The sequence below is a fragment of the Psammomys obesus genome, unplaced genomic scaffold, assembly GCF_907164565.1.
Source record: "Psammomys obesus unplaced genomic scaffold, mPsaObe1.curated_primary_1811, whole genome shotgun sequence".
Classification (NCBI taxonomy): domain Eukaryota; kingdom Metazoa; phylum Chordata; class Mammalia; order Rodentia; family Muridae; genus Psammomys; species Psammomys obesus.
The window spans coordinates 5,355,674-5,373,341 of NW_026596046.1; the positions used below are offsets into that span (position 1 = coordinate 5,355,674).

The window sequence follows — 17,668 nt, forward strand, 5'->3', positions numbered from 1 at the left end:
TTTATTTAGTGTTATTCCATGGGAAAATAGATAAAAATTATAAACATTACATTTACGTCTATGTAATACGTAAAGGGTTTTCTATTTGAATACAAAATCAGAAACGACCCTATAATGTGGTTTTTTCTATTATAAAATTGAATTTATTTCTTTTTAAAATTTATTTTTTTATCAATTACAGTTTGTTCACTTTGTATCCCACTTTGTAGCCCCCTCCCTCATCCTCTCCCAATCCCACCCCCTCCCTCATTTCCTCCCATGCCTCTCCCCAAGTCCACTGATAGGGGAGGTCCTCCTCTACTTTCCTCTGACCCTAGCCTATAAGGTCTTATAGGACTGGCTGCATTGTCTTCCTCTGTGGCCTCATAAGGCTGCTCTCCCCATCAGGGGGAGGTGATCAAAGAGCCAGCCACTGAGTTCATGTCACAGAAAGTCCCTGTTCTCCTTACTGGAGAACCCACTTGGAGACTGAGTTGTTATGGGCTACATCTGTGCAGGGGTTCTAGGTTATCTCCATGCATGGTCCTTGGTTGGAGTATCAGTCTCATAAAAGACTCCTGTGGCTATGTTTTTTTTTTTTTGGCTCTGTTGCTCTCCTTGTGGAGCTTCTGTCCCCTCCAGGCAAAGGACAGGAGCCTACCACAGAGGGCCTTTGAAAGAGTCTACCCAGCAAGGTATCAAAGCAGATGCTGAGACTCATAGCCAAACTTTGGGCAGAGTGCAGGGAATCTTATGAAAGAAGAGGGAGATAGAAAGACCTGGTTTGTTTGTAAAGCTTTATTGGCACTCACCCAGCCATAATCATTAGTTTGTATGGAAGGTGCCATTTATCTGCTCTTTTCTTACAATGGCTGAGCTAAGTAGTTGCAACAGAGACCAGATGACCAATGGCCTGACGTATTTATTATCTGTTTCTTTTTTCATTTTATTACTTCTTTTACTTTCTGTGATTATAAAATAATTACATCATTTCCTTCTTCCCTTTCCTTCTAAACTCTCTAATGTTCACTTTCAAATTCAAGGTGTCTTTTTTCATTAATTATTGTTACATAATGTATGTATTAATATATTTTTCAATACCTAAATACAACTTGCTCAGTCAGAAGAATGTTGTATGTACATATGTTTTCAGCACTGAGCATTTGGTATTGGATAATTTATTAGTGTGATCTTCCCTGGGGAGGACTCTGCCTCCAGCTCTCAGCATCTCTTAGGTGCCTGTAGTTCTTTGTGTAGAGTTGAGGCCTTGTGGTCTTTCTCTGTCCATGTGAGCATGTCTGTTGTTGTCCTTGTTCAGCTCATCTTTAGGAAGTCATGCTGGTGAGACTTTGTGGGTGTAACTTCAGACATTACTAGAAGATACAATCTCACAGCAAACCCCATGATCATCTGGCTCTTATAATCTTTCCACCCCTTTTCAGAAGTCCCTGATGCCTAAGGCAGCTATATCATAGATGTGTCCACTGGAACTGGGCTCCATGACTTTGCATTTTGATTGGTTGTGGTTTTCTGTGATGGTCTCCATCTCTTGCAAAGAGATGTTTCCTTGATAAAGGTTTTTATATATATTTATTTTATATATATATATATACATATATAAATATATGTATATTTATCTGTGGGCGCAAGGTCAATTTCTAGGCTGTACACAGGGATTATCTACCCCTTGGTAGAACAGACCAGTTTGCTTGCTTCTATTATAAGTTGCATTCATTGATATGAAAAGATCTCTCTGACATGGAGGAGGAAAAAAATCAAGGTCCCAAATCCCTGACATATAAAATAATTTGGGTGGAAGATAAATGTCCTAAAATGTGTACATTCTGGGGTTTTTAGGCACTTTTAAAGTCCTTCACATTTTATATATATTCTGAATTTCCAAAAGGACAATATATTTCTGAGTTAAAAGGTAAACTTGAGAGCTGTCTGCAAAAAATGGGTAAATTAGATAATGAGTTTTGAACAGGCAGAACCTGAGCTGATAACTCACATAAGAGGAGGCAGCGGCCCAGCAGACATGAGAAACCCTCAAAGACTTGCAAATACTGCCTGTTTAAATTGTCTGGAGTTTTAAATCAGCAAACATTAAACCCACCAGATTTGGGGAGGGGACCCAAAATAAGTTATTCATACATCTCTGATGGCCTTATCATTTACAATTTTAGAAAACAAGGTGGTAATGTTTGGTACTTTCCAGCACACTCCTTGAACTTCTGCACCTTTAATGTACACTTGGAATGGAGCTTCTTATTTTTATGAACATACACTTCTAAGAAGATCTTCCATTTGGGAAAGACTACATACTTTGAGGTTTTGAAACAGTGTGGAATGATTTTAGCATAAATGGCTTTGAATGTTGTCTTGGTCACTGTTCTATGGCTGTGAAGAGACACCATTACCAAGGCAACTCCTATAAAAGAAAGCGTTTAATTTGGGGCTTTCTTAAAATTTCAGAGGTTAGTCCATTATCATCATGGTGGGTAGCATGAAGGCACTCAGGCAGACACGGTCCTGGAGGAGTTGAAAGTTCTATATCCTAATCCATAGACAGAGAAACACTGCCCTGGCATGGACTTTAAAAAAAAATACCTCAAAACCCACCCTCAGTGATACACTTCCTCCAACAAATTCATACTGCACCAAGGCCACACCTACAAATCCTTCTCAAATAGTTTGACTCCCTGTTGACTAAGCACTCAAATATATGAGCCTTTGGGGGCCATTCCCAATCAATGCAAACATGAACCCTGCCAACAACTGTATTGAACATGAACACATATTTCTGCAAAACAATACGCAATATCGAGGAGGATGTGAACCACAAGCATAGGAGGGTAGGTACATAGCGTATACTCCAGCAAACAATACTTTATCCTCTTGTGAAGTTAACCGTGCACTTGCCGTTCACCACACATTAGTTCCATCTACCTGCTTACCCGTCAGCAATGAAAACCTCTGTTCATACAAAAACATGTGTGTGAGTGTATGTAGTGTTTGTGTTAACAATGTTCAAGCATGGAAAATGGCTCTCGTGCTCCTCTGAAAGTGAACACATAAAGTGTGAAATGTTCGCATGGCAGGGCACAAAGGAAAGCCACTGATTCCCCCGGGAATTGGGTGAGTCAGAAAAGCAGTGGGCAAGTAAAAGACAACAGTCTCAAAAACACTCTGGGAAAAGATAACAGTGGAAGGTGGAGGGCAGATGAGTGGTTGTACCGGTTAAGGGTGGAGATGGCATGACTATCGAGGGATAGAACAGCAGCCTGCTCCCTATCCTCCAGCTCACTCAACTCTGTGGCAAACCCCAGAAAATTTGACTGTCTGCTAATTTAAAAATTAATTTAAGTGATGTATTGAGAAAAAAAAAATGAAAGACAAGGCACTCAAATTACAGCATCATTTTAGAGGGTGATACTGTGAACATTTTCTTTCCATTTTTTTCTTCCAATTTAACTGAACAAATTATTTTTTTATACACAAATCTGTGCTTATAACCCAACCTTTCTTTGCAGAAAGAACATTTCGCTTTTCATCCTGGGATAAGAGCTAAAGATGCTGTGCATCTTGATGCATCGGGGCAGTAAAAATTGTGCTCAGGAGTCAGTCTGTGTGCACAGCAGACAAAGTGGGCAGTTCGCTTTAGGAAATGGAAGCAATCATGAAGTGTGTATTTGGGGGCAGAGACTGGGGGTTGCAGCTTGGCCTGGTGTATGCTGGGCTGCTTTCAGGGAGCTGCAGTCTCAAGTCACTACTGACACCCAGTAAATGAAACCGTGTCAGAAGGTGCCAACGGAAACATGCATTGTCTCATTTGCAACCTCTCTCTGCCTGGAAGGTAAAGACGGTTCATGCCAGCTTTTCTGTTTGCAAAGAGGGAACAGAGGCACAGGAACTCTGAAGCAAGCAGTAGTAGGAAGCATCACTTGTTTTTGTTTTTCTCTCAGGAGACAGGCTGTACTTCTTGATTGTGGAAGTGTGATATAAATGATAATATCACCCTTTCTTTTCCTATAGAGAATTTCTGGACATCTTTTCAAATTAAGTATATGTTTGGGGAGAAAGAATATATGTTTTCTCGTTGAAATTCACCAGTGCTTTGGCCACAGTGAGATCTCCTACCTGTTTTTCCACAGGATTTTGTACTGCACACTGATTCTGCCTTTGCACTACCTCGAACCCTTCTTTTCGTACATCTTCCTCAACCTACAGCTCATGATCCTTCAGGGCCTTCATCTTTACTGGGGTTATTTCATCCTGAAGATGCTCAATAGATGCATATTCACGAAGGTAAGTGCACACCAACTCTGAGGTCTAAGTTGTAGTCTCAACTCTTGGAATAAATGTGATGCCCAGACAGTGGAACACTGTGTCCATTTATCATTTTATTTGCTTTATTGATTGGCATGGAATAGGCCCTTATGTTGTTCTGTTCTGCAGCTAGGCTATATCACTGGCATAGTTGGACTGAATGTCAGTGAGTATAAAACCGAACATAGTTTTAACCAGAATGATTTATCTTTCTTGGTTTGATTGGTTTTGCTTGAAATGCTGGGGATCACACCCAGGGCCTTTCACATGCTGGGGTGGAGACTCACCAGTGAACTGTTGTCTTATTTTTATGATAAACATGTTATCTACAGTACAGTTAGGTTTTTCTTTTTCATGAGTGCCTCGAGGAGTAGCTCGGTAGAGTGGTTTTCAGGCATCTCTAGCACCGAAGAGGAAGAAAGGAAACTTTATTAGAAGGTATGACACTCAGAAAAATTTTAATCCTAAAACAGCCTGTTACTTTGAGAATTCTCTGGGTCAGAATTTGTTTGCGTTTTGAGATATGTTTGTATGTGTCTGATACATATGTGTACATGTGTATGGGTATAGGCAGCTGCACCTGTGTATATATAAACATACATGTGGAAGCCAGAGGTCAATGCCAGATACCTTCCTCAATCATTCTCCACATCATCATCGTCGTCATCATCGTCGTCATCATCGTCGTCATCATCGTCGTCATCATCATCATCATCATCATCATCATTTTTTGAGTCAGTATCTCTCATTGACCCTGAACTCACTGATTTGGCTACACGTCTTGGGCCAATAAGGTGTCTCTGCCTCCTCACTCTGAGATTACAGATGTGTTCCACTGCTTTGTGCAGCTTTTACATGGGTGACAGGGATCTGAACTCAGCTTCTCAGGCAAGCACTTTATTAGTGTGCCATCTCCCACCCCCAGATAAGCTTTTTGATGATGACTGAGTAATAGTTCAGACCTTTGCATTTCTTTGCTGAACATGCAGCTTGCATGTAATGCTTTTTCCATGAGCCTGCTTCTGCTTTTGGAACATTGCCCATCATTTGGCTGTAGTTTATTTCTGAAAACCTCTTTGCTAAATGCAGCCATACATTGTTTCCCTACAGAGCACATTCAAAGATGCATTGTTAGATGAGTAAGTCATCGTGTGAACTCACACAGACCTAGCTGGTACTCACTACTCTGTACTTAGGCTATATGATGGAGCATACTGCTTCTAGGGTCAAGATGAACACAATATCATGAGGTTGATTGAAACAGAAACTAATGAGAGAGATGGATGAGACTGGGCTACAGCAAGACAACAATGCCTTTACAGTATGCTTCCGGATAAATATGTAAAGGTCTCACTATATGACAATGAAGAGAGCCGTGTGGTAAATACATAAGCAGGTAACATTCACTTGTCATCAGTTCTATATATTACGCATAGTCATCTCTGCTGTAATTGTTTGCACCCAGCATAGAGTAGGTTGGCTCACACCAGCATCGCCCACCTATGCAAGTAACATGTTATGCCTCAGTGTGAGGACAGCTGTTGCCCTCTAGACAGGGGGCACTTGTCACCTTCATTGTGACCTTACAGGACTAAGCAGTGTTCATGTGACTGTAAATTATCAAAAGGTGGTTATGTATCGCTTGACTAAATACACATTTCTAACACCTTTGAGATAGTTCACAGTTTGCCTTTGTTTGTTTTGTATTTGGTCTGGACTTTAATTTCAGAAATAGCAAGGGCAGGACTTGAGAAATTCACAAGATGCAATCACTGAGTTAGGGAAGTAGTCCACTCACGAGCACCAATTACAGTGTATGAAATGGAGTGTGCTGACAGTGGTCCCCGGGCTTTGTGGAGGCAGAAGCCACTGACTCTGAGGACCAAGGAACAGGCTATTGAGGGATGGGGTTTGAATTGGACATTGGAAGCCAGTGTAGAAAGTCAGACCACTTTTTCTGTGCCTAAATGAACTTCATTAAGCATCTTCCAGGGTGACAGTTGGATGGAGCTGGCCCACTCTGGAGTGCCACCACGTGTGTTTAACAGACCTGTCTCACCAGTGAGGAGTTGTGTGTACCAAGTCACTGCTTCATCAAATCTGGTTTATTCATTTTCTACTTTGGTAAACTTTTCTGAAAAGCCACTGAGAGTGAACAAATGAAATGGGCATTGCTGTCACTGGGCTCTGAGTCCTCAGACAACTCTCAGCCTCTAGATCTAAAGATCTGAGCCATATCTGGATTACTAGTTTTAAAAGCAAACCCTGAGAGGTTTTTGTTTTCCTTAAATTATTGGCATGGGTTTTGTTTGGGGATTTATTTTTAAGACAGGTTCTCACTACATAATCCTGGAACTCACTATGTAGGCCAGATTGACTTCAAACATATAGAGATCCTCCTGTCTCTGCCTCCTGAGTGCTGGGATCAAAGGCACATGCCACCACTCCTGGCTTCCTGTTGTCTTGAAAACTGACTTTTTCCTAAAGCTGGGGTGCCAAGAAATTAACTTTCACTAATTAGTCTTGGTCAGCATTCTATCACATGGGAATTCTAGATGTTTTCCTATAAAAACAGCACCTCCACATGACAGTCAAAGTTGAAGAATAAGAGGTGAGGTTCCAAGCTAGACAGTTAAACGACTGATGCTTGCAGTGGTTGTCATAAGAAAGAGTCCTTCAGCTAAACCTGTTGTCCTATCTGGTCAAGCCTTCCTGTACCTTCTATCCTTGTAAAGAAATTCTCCTCATAGTAACTGGTGAGTGAGAATAATTCTGTGTCTGGTAGGAAGCCAGGGAGAGCCACACTTGGAGGCCAATGAATACCCTTGTTTGGTTTCACTATAACGTTCACATTTCTGATGCCTAACAGGTCATGCCAGGCCGGATTAGAAATGCAGCAGCCTGGCAGACCATGAGCAAGAATCCCTGATTTCTCATGCCGTACGTGGGAAAAGCTGTTTCCAATTGCAGTTTGACAGCAGCATGGCCCCGCAGCTCTAATTCTTGCCATGCGCATGACTTCAGCTGGCTTGCACATGCGATCTCTTTTCTGCTGCAGTGGCAAAACTGGCTGTGAAACCAGCAAACTCCTCCAAATCCATAAAGCCTCCTTTTAAAGAATGGCATTTGAAGGCAGAGTTGCATTGCAAAGGGAGAGAGGGGAGCTGAGTGTCTTAGAGGACCAAGGAAACCAACTGCCAACTCTGTTTCAAAAGCATTTTAGCAGTTCACGCAACCTCAGTTGTTACTAAGCTGACTAATTCTTGGATACTTTAAAAATGGAATTACAGAAGTTTATAGACCTCCAAAAATGTCTTTTAAGTCTTACAGTGGAGATGAAGAATTTGTCCCTTCAATTCCTTTACACACAGCAGGCTCTCAGAAAGTAATTTTGAATATGCAGAGCAAGGTAATTTGGTGGTGGTGGGGAGGACAAACCATACTATTTTAGGTGCTGCTATGTAATAAAACTTTTCCTGGGGAGATGCAATACAGCATGTCTACCTACCCCAGACAGGGAACCAATGACATACCAAAGTGTGAATCCCACTAAAGCCCAATTTGATGAACCCATGAGTTGTATTCAGGTTACCTACAGGAATGTGGGGGGAGGGTTACTTACAAGAGGAGAAATGATTCCCAGATAGCTCTATTATCAAAGCCCACCCCAGCTGGATGGCAGCTCACAAAAGCTAAGTTTGGAGCACGCTGCACAGCCTGCAGGCAGCTCAGCAGGTTGGAGAGTCCTTTCCAGGTGCCTCAGTTGGTCTAAACCTCTTCCGGGCATCCAGGCATCCAGGCTGGTCTGGTCCCAGATTTTTCTTTGCAATTTGGCTTAGCTGGGTCTGACAGGGACTTTAAGCTTTTATTGCTTACTCTGTCAGGAAGGGACCTAGTGAATCTGGTCAGTTTCAGGGACTTCCTGAAAGTATTTGAGTTGTTTACCTTCCTGGTTAAGAAGCTTCCCTGCAGGATGGAATAATTCAGTATCAGAGGAAAGTAATACATAACAGGTGGAAAGTTACGAAATAATGATGTAATAATTTTTAGAATAGGTGTATCTGTCTGTCAGGCTGAAAAGAAGGCTAAACCTAGCATGTTTCATAATGGTCACTTCTTTTTCGACAGAATTATTGCATGTACATAGCAAATGAGGGACATCTACTCTTTGCTTTTGTTCTTTAGTATTTTAAAGTAAGAATATCACTACAGGGCTGGAGGGAGGCAGAAGAACAGTTGTGAACTGCTTGCCTTGCAAAAGTAGGACCTGAGTTTAATCCTGGAACCCATGTGAAGAAATCAGGCATGAGAACACATCTTATGATCTCAGTACTTGAGAGGCAGAGACAGAAGGCAACATTTGTTTTTCTTACCAGATAGTTTATCGTAATTGGTGAGCTTTAGGCCAGTGAGAAACATGGACCCAAAGGAGGTGGGTAGATTCCTAAGGATGATGCCCGAGGTTGCCACCCATCTCCACACATAAACACATGCACTCCCACACCTCCATACATGTGCTCCATACACATGAACATATACATATGCATGAATAAAAAAGAATAGAGCTGTAATTTGAAGTTACAAAATAGTGGATTCTGGTATGCATAGTCCAAGCTTAGCAGACATATTGTTGCTTGAGAATAATACTTGACACTGAAACTTGATTCCAATAAAGTGGGCAGTTTTCTGATGAGCTACCAACCTACACACATCACATGAGGAAGCATGACAAGCTGACATATTCATCCGGTCGTTCTCCATGCAAACGCGAGAAGGGCTTTTAGAGGAAATTGGAAACAACATAGAACACTTTTATTTAACATGACTTAAGAGAATTTGATCATCCTTAAGCTCTCATTTCTTCTCTTTAACTGTTACCATGGGTCTTGGCCAACTTAAGCTTGTCTCTGTGACATCTTGTACTGGTGAACAGCCAAGACATTCAGGAGGAGCCAGAGAACACAGCCATCACAGCCAGGTTGGAGACGCTATCCCCTTGGCAACCTGGCCCAGCCTCCTGAAACTAACAATCAGTGTCCGCTAAGTTCATAGAGTGACACTTGGCAGGCTCTGCACAGAGCTGATGAAGAACGGAACAAGTTAGTAACTGAGGAAACTGAGGCCTAGATGGTAGTCACACAATGAGTAATGGTAAATCAAGTGCTGTAACTGAAGTCTCCCATTGTGTAAAACTTCACCTTTTCTCTCATTCGTCATTTGATTGAAATGTAGAAAGCTAATAAACAGAAAGTAAGTGAAAATACTTGCCTGGAGTCAAAAATAGCAAGCACATAAACATACCAAGTACTCAAAATATGAGACTCCAAGGCAGCCCAGGACTGAGGAGGTGACTCAGTTAGCAAAGTTCTTGCTGTGTAAGGGTAAAGCTCTGAGTTCAATCATGAAACCATATTAAAGTGCTGGCGTACACCTGTTATTCCAGTACTGGGAAGTGGAGATGGGAAGATGCTGGGAGTCACTGGCAGCTGAATTGGACCCTGGCTCGGGAAAACAGGCAGATGGTTCCTCCAGACCGACATCCAAGATTGTCTTCTGGAGACATTCCATGCACACACACACACACACACACACACACATCTACCCCCAACCCCTACCTACACATACATGGATGTACAACCCCCCCCAGCACAAAATAATAAAAGCAGAGTAAATTTAGCACATATCCTCTAATTTACTTTTGAACTTATTGAAAGCCTAAAAAATGCTTTCTTAGTTATTTTTATTCCAAGTCCCTTCTGTTTAAAGCAATCAAGTAGCTGACGACACAGGTTCAGCACAGTCCATCTCAGCTCTTCTGTTTCCTGGGTGGCTGATCATGGGCCTGTTACCCATATCCATTGCCTCAGTTTCCTCATTTGTACACTGGAACTGATGCCACCAGTAGCTGCTCACACCATGTTGGACACACCGAGAACGCAGGGCGTCCTTGCTGCTGTCATCACTGGCACTGCTCCTTCAGCACCGACTCACTGGAGGCTGCGAGGCCAGTTGCCTGGCAGCTGACCCCAGCCAGGACTCTCCCTTGGCTCCTCCATCTGTGCAGCAGCTGATGTCGGGTGTAAAGACCATTGGCTTTCAACCATGGCTCCGATGACAGCATCTTAAGTTGTTCTCTGTCAGGTGACTTTCATGGCTCACATTCCAGATGATGCCTTCTGACATGTTCTTCATTGTCGTCATGTTACAGAAGAAACAGAACATCTGTAGCATCCAAAAAGCCTCCAAGGTTTTAGTAGGTACTAACAGATATAGATATATCCTGTGTTGAACAAAAATTCGTAAAAGTAGCACAAAGACTAGTGATTGAAATGAAATAGCCCCAAACCATTCTCAACGTATATTCCTGAATATATGTGCAGATATATAATGTTTCAACGGTCTAGTCAAGAAACAGGAGTGAATTTACAAATAGCTATGGTAAGTTGCTTGGTTTACAGAATTTCAAATTTGAATATACTTCTAAATACCATATTTATTTCCACAACAAAATAGAATCTCCATAGGACTTTAGAGCTGGAAGAGACCTTCAGTGGCCCACTCTGGCAGCTGTTTCTTCTTCTGAAGGCTTTGTACATCACAATGAGTGGCCACTCTCATTGTCGCACCTTGACCCTCAATGCTCCTGAGTCTCGGGGTCAATTAATAAAGGCACTATGGGCCTCCTGTTGGAGTGGAACAGAGCAAGAAACAGAGATGTTACATGGCAGCCCAAGGCCATGTATGGGAATGACATTGTGCATCCTGAGGAGCCAGAGTCTGGTTATAATGCTGTGCCCTCCTGCTTTTCTAGTCTCAGGATGTCTGTGCCACATGCATGCTCCTGCTGTTTCCCTGTGTGTTTAGTCTGGCTTGGCTCATCACTATGACTTAGTTAGCTTTCACCCATTACCTTCCAAAATAATTGATGAATGAACTCAAACTCCTTAGAGAGGGTACATGAGAAGTTTTCATAAAGGCTGTCAAACCCATTCATGGATTTTTCTGGCTCAACATATGGTTTTGTAAGCCTTAAAGGGTAGAATTGCTTAAAGAAATCAAAATCAAAGAGACAAGTGTCTTTAGATGTATGCAAATAAAGGCAAGTACTGTGTGATGCGTGAGGGGTGGTACTCATGGAGGAGCCCATATAGCCCTGGCATTTCTGTTACTTTGCCCCTGGCCTGTAGTAGACTCCACATACAACAGGGCACTGTTTCAGAGACAGACCCCACCTCACATCCCTATCTGAGATGGAGGCAGGGCTAATGGAAAGGCGTATCTGCTAGCAAAAAGGAACGAGGAACCATGGTCGTGCACCTCAGGGCTGGAGCTGACACAGTGACCTGCTGGCCAGTGAGGGACCTTTTGTCTACCTCAGTATAACACTACCCCAGCACTCTCTCATACTGACTTCTTGAATGTACTTTGCAACTTGGTATGTAAATTAGCTATCTGGAAACCCTCCCCCTTCTCATTGCTAAGATTTCTCTTTCTAGTGGGACAATAGTGTGGTATCCGCATGTAGGTACAACAGCCTGTCTCTGCAGCTGACAACACCCACATGTCCCTGCTGCTCTTAATTCCAGGAAAACCAGCCTCCAATAGAGAAAAGATTGTATTTACACTAGTTAAAGACAATCAGGGGCTTTGGGAGCAGGGATAGTGGAACAGCCCTTTGCCTTTTCTGCCCATTCTGCTTCTTGGAAAGGTGTTATGGAAGGCAGCTGGCTGCCAGAGCTGTCTGAGGATGGACGGACTCCCCAAGGAACCTTCAGTTTGTGGGTGTCCACGTGGAATCTGCAAGCCCTCTGTCTCCCAGATTGCCCGCAGATTAGCAAATAATGTGAATGACGTGCAGTGCTTGCTTTACGGTGGATCCAGTCCGTTTGTGCTCTTACACTTCCTGCCTAGGGTGATTTCCGACATTGCCTTCAACATGCCAGTGTGTGGCTGCTTCCCTGCCCACCCCCGCACCTTGGTTCTCTGAGACAGGGTTTCTCTGTGTAGCCTTGGCTGTCCTGCGCTTGCTTTGTAAACCAGGTTTGGCCTCAAACTCACAGAGATCTGCATGCCTCTGCCTCCACAAGTGCTGGGATTAAAGGCATGTGCCACCATGCCTGGCTTCTTCTTCTTCCTCTTCCTCCTCCTCCTCCTCCTCCTCCTCCTCTTCTTCTTTTTTCTTCTTCTTCATTATCACATCTATTTCTTTCATGGGTTCATTTGTCAGAAAGAAAGCTATCAAAGCAAACATACCTGTGATGACTGTACTGCCCTCACCCGGGCTCGGGCTCTCTCTCACTCCTCTCTCCCAAATCATGATCACATGGTTCTTCAGGGAAAGGACAGTGAGGGTAGGGAGGATCTAGGCAAAAAGCAATCAGAGCATCTCTAACATTGCTTGTTCCCGTGATTTAAAAAGAATCATTTCACAAAAAATTTCTATGCATTTCTATATAATTCTAAAAGGAACAGATTGTCACCGATTTCTTAGCATTGAAACACACACACAAAGAGAGATGGAGACAGAGAGATACAGGGGCAGAGAGATACAGAAACAGAGGCAGAGAGAGAGAGTCAGTTTCCACACAGATGTCTTCTATGGAATCCAAGTTTAGACAAGAGGCTAGACATAATTCATAGCTTGTTAATAAATCTATACACCCACACCAGGATGTGAATGTTTTATTAAGGGGCTCTTGGGACAGAGACTGGTAAAAGCAGGTGTGAGGGAGACTCCATGCTGGTCAACGCTGTCCTTGTTAATCTCCCACTATTTTCTGTGGCCACATCCTGTGTCCACCTCCTCAACCCCACCGAGTAAACCTCAGAGAGAGCTTCGAATAACACAAAGGAAATGTTATTCATGAGAACTTAGAGCAGGTAAAAGAAATGAGTTGTAAAGTGCTTTGCTTTATCATGTAGGCTCCAGTGCCTGAGTGATTGATGAAGCGGAAGGCTTGCTCCTACATTCTGTTTTGGAAGCAGCAAGCATGCCATCTGTGGCAGTCTGTGCTCTCTAAGGGGCTGTGTTCTCGAAGTGGTGCTTCTTACCATAAAGAGATCAGGGAATCCCAATGAGAGCAGATACTCTGTGCATATACTCTTCCTGTGACTCCACAGCCTATGGACTCGCTTTTGTTCCAAACAACCAGTATGCACATCTGTTTGATGTGAACCTGGAAACATGGTTTCATTATTCAGGGACATGGAATTAGCTATCCTCTGTCACTTAGCTGTGTCTGACCCATCCTGCACCAGGGCCCAGCTTCGGTAGAGCCATTGACTAATGTTTGAACTGATGCGATCAAGTAATTACTTAGAGAAGCTTGCACAGTCGCCTCTAATACACCTGAAAAAAATATTTCTTGCCAACTTATATGAGTATGTAATGGGATGAAGGATGTGCAGGAACTCCAGGCTTTTGAGAAGGCCTCAGTACACTGTCTGTTCAAAGCAAGAGAGGACGAGGTAGGAAAAAGCCTCCATGTAACTTCAGAAGGCTGAAGGCAGTTTTCTTCCTTGTGTCAGCTGTGTGTGTGTGTGTGTGTGTGTGTGTGTGTGTGTGTGTGTGTGTATGTATGAGCATTTGGGGTACTCCCACATCTGTTATGCAGCAAGGGTGCCGGGCAGGGGAGGTTGCAACAAAGGCTCCTGTGAACCCTACAAAAAGTGCTGTAGTTATGTGGCCCCTCAGAGGTATCTCCTTTGAAGCAAACCCACCATTAGAATGACACTAGTAATGTCCTGCACTCTGCAGTGGGGCATAGCTCTAGGCAAGAATTATTATTATTATTATTATTATTATTATTATTATTATTATTATTATTATTATTATATTTTGCAGCCCAGGGTAACACACAGCCATGAGCTTCCCACCATAGGGATATAATAGAACCTTGCTCCCAAAGGGGTTCTGGGTGGCATCACCATATGACCTGTGCCTTCTCTGCTGAGACCTGGTATTAGTCCCAAGAGAAATTCATTTCTCTATACCAGGCACCTCAAGAATCAGAGAGCCTGGAGTCCCAAGCACCTCCACTGATGAGAGACGGGGTACAGTCTTTCATTTTTTTTTTTTTATATCTCCTTTTTGCTGTTGAGGTTAATAACTGTGCTTTCCTTACAGAGTTAAGGTGAGGACAACACGCTGTGTGTGAACTCCCTGGGGCAGATGTTGCAGCCTAGAACACATGCTGGTGGTCTGGGTATGAGGCCGTGCAGCCAGATTTGCCATTTGGTCTCAATTCCAGTTATTTGCTCTGCGCTGCCATTTTTCTTAGGTTGTTTCTCCTTTCCTGTGTATGTGCTCATACATGCATGCAGAGGTACTTCTGTGTGAAGGAGACAGGAGTCCACGTGGAGGCCAGCAGTCACCCTCTGGAGTCCTTCTTTGTGGTGGTGTTGTTACTGTTGCTGTTTTTGAGAAAGCCAGTGGATTCTTTATCATTTCCGGTTGTAGGCTCAAAAGCTGTTAGTGGCGTGGGTCCACTTCCTCCTCTCCACTGTGGACTTCCGCCTGCCCCGCGTGTTCTGGCTCTGTGGACGGCTGCCGTGGATGAACAGTGCTTGTTCTCGCAGATCAGGAGTCTGCCACTGCTGAGGGTGGCCATTTCGCTCTTGTTGACGGTGGTCTTCAAACAGGAAATGCCTGGCTTTCACTAGTTAGATCTTTGCTTCAGAATCCACCCGAACCCTTCGCCATTGGCCATGTGCTCCATTCCGACAGTCCTTTGGTCAGTTAGCCTGCCGTAGCTGAAGACATCTCAGGCCTTGAGAGCAGCCACTCAGTGATGTACTTCCTGTTCTTCTAGAGCAGTCTCCCATGGCTGTGTATTGCATGTGCAGCTGTGGCTGTGGCCCCTGCTGCTCAGGCCACCAGAAACAAAAACCACCTTTTGTTTAGAAACAGGGTCTCTCTTTGACCCTCTCATATGTTTGTCTCTCGCTTTCACCTGGGTCTCATACCAGTTTGGTTAGGCTGGCTGGCAAGCAAACTTGTCTCTGCTTCCCCAGTGGAGGTTTAATGTGGGTTCTAGGCCCTGAACTCAGGGCCTTATCCTTCCAGGGCAAGCATTTTACTGACTAAGCCATCTCTCCTCAGCCCTGGAGTATCTTTCTTGATGTGTGGGAAACAGGTATCTGAGCCCCAGCTGCCAGCAGTCAAGGAAACACTTTATCGAGATGTCTGATGAGAAACCTGCCCCTTCCAGGAAGAAGGTGAAGGGGCAACAGTAGTCATGCCCTAGAAAGGAGAGGAGGACTCAGGCCTGGCCTTGCCAGGAAGCTTCGGGGAGGTATGAAAAAGCAGGTGCAGGAAGTGGCAGATGTGGGGCCTTTACCTTCTCTGCTCCTTCTCGGTCACATGGAGGCCAAGCCTCCCTGTCTCCAGCAGCCGTAGGGCAGCTTTGCATGGGGCTGGGCTTCGCTACCCAATAAGGCAGGCTTTAGCTCAGCAGGCTTGGTGCTAGTCCGGAGCAGCTGGACATCTGAGAGCAGGCAATTCTTCATGATGTGGCCTGCCCTGTACATCGGAAGGTGTGAGCAGCGCCTTGTCCTACTTATAGAAACCTGGACTGTGTCCAGCTGTAGTCATATGTCCACGAGGGCGGTTGTCCTCATGCAGATCATGACCTTTGTCTGTGCGTGCCCACGACTTTCCCAGTCGTGCTTTCTTCTCCAAGAATAGAAATGGATGCTTCCAAGGCTTTGTTTTTATTGTACACTTGTTTATTCCTGCCTCTTAAGTTATTATTATTTGATTTAATTATATATTATAATTAAATTTAATTATAGAAGCATACATGCATTTACTCACCTAAGAACAAATCACATGTTGTTCTTCACTTTGCGTTGCAAGCGATTCTTTTCTAAAAGGATCTTTAAAAGAGAATATTAATGTCCTTGATTTACCTTCAGATTCAACACTTACAGCCGCTGCATTCCTTCGCCTGGGTGCAGACACCCATCTCATCTCATCCTTGCGCTTGTCTTTCTCCCCAGGAAGTACTCATTTGTTCTCAGCGCGGGTCTTCTGATCATTGATTCTCACAGCTTCTGTTTATATGAAATTATTTATTTTCTTCCTTTGTTTAAAAATATTTTCTTTGCTGAATTGAGGATGTTAAGGTCTTTTCTTCCCTACTTCCTCTTCTCTCTCTTCTCTCTTCCTCCTCCTTTTCCTTCTATCTCACTCTCCCTTTCTTCAGAGGGGTTTCACCACAGTAGTCTGGAAGAAGCCCACTGGCTTCTTATCACTGTTATTTTAAATAACATATCCTTTCCCTGTAGCTTTGTGTTGTTTTTTTTAAAAAAAAAGCTTCTTAAATCCATGGATTCATAATTTTTTTTGTTTGGTTTTGGTTTTGGTTTTGGTTTTGGTTTTTGGTCTTTTGAGACAGGATTTCTCTGTGTAGCCTTGGCTGTCCTGGACTCACTTTTAGATCCACCTGCCTCTGCCTCCCTGAGTGCTGGGATTACAGCTATGTGCCACCAAGCCTAGCAGCGTTTGTAATTTTTACCCAAGTCAGGTTTCAAAAATATTTTCCCTTTAGTGTTGAGGATCAGACCCAGAGCTTGTGTTTCTGGGCAGGTGCTCTGCCAGCAAGCCACAACCCTAGCCCTGGGGTTTTCCTGTCATCCGTTCTTCCTCCTTTCCTGCGTCCTCCTGTGATTTTATATCTATCTATCTATCTATCTATCTATCTATCTATCTATCTATCTATCTATAGATATAAAATATCTGCATATATATGATTTATTTGTTCTGTGTATTTGAATGTTTTGCCTGAGTGTATGTCTGTGTGCCATGTGCATGTGCCTAGTGTAGGAGGAGGTCAGAGGACATTGAGCCCCTGAAATTAGAGTTATACACAGTAGTGAGCTGTCACGTGGGTGCTGAGAATTGAACCCAGGTCCTCTGCAAGAACAGCTATTGTTCATTGCTGAGCCATTCTCCAGCTCTTACAATAACTATTTTAATACCACTTCTCTTCTAATTCTATATTTTTAGACCTGTTTCTGTTAACTGACTTTCTCCCTGGATATGTATCATATTTCCAAGTTTGCATTGTTTTTTGTGATTATTTTTTTTAACTCAAGACTAGCCATTTTGAATTTCTAAGTATTGAATGCTAGATTTTTTTTTATTCCTTTAAGTGGAGTTGAATTTCATTTTTGAAAGCAGTATAGCAGCACATCCCTACAATCCCAGTACTTAGGAGGCAAAGGCAGGCAGATCTGAGTTCAAAGCCAGCCTGGTCTATAAAAAGAGTCTAAGACAGCCAAGGCCACACAGAGAAACCTGTCTCAAAAAGAGGAAGGAAGGAAGGAAGGAAGGAAGGAAGGAAGGAAGGAAGGAAGG

The 17,668-nt window shown here is 43.3% G+C and overlaps 1 protein-coding gene across 1 annotated transcript in view; it reads left to right on the plus strand.

Moving 5' to 3' along the window:
- Cers3 (ceramide synthase 3) overlaps positions 1 to 17,668 on the plus strand; it is a 62,962-nt gene that overhangs the window by 30,173 nt on the left and 15,121 nt on the right. The window contains exon 9 of the mRNA XM_055623612.1: positions 4,134 to 4,287. Coding sequence (XP_055479587.1) covers positions 4,134 to 4,287 — 154 coding nt within the window. The remainder of the gene's footprint in view (positions 1 to 4,133; positions 4,288 to 17,668) is intronic.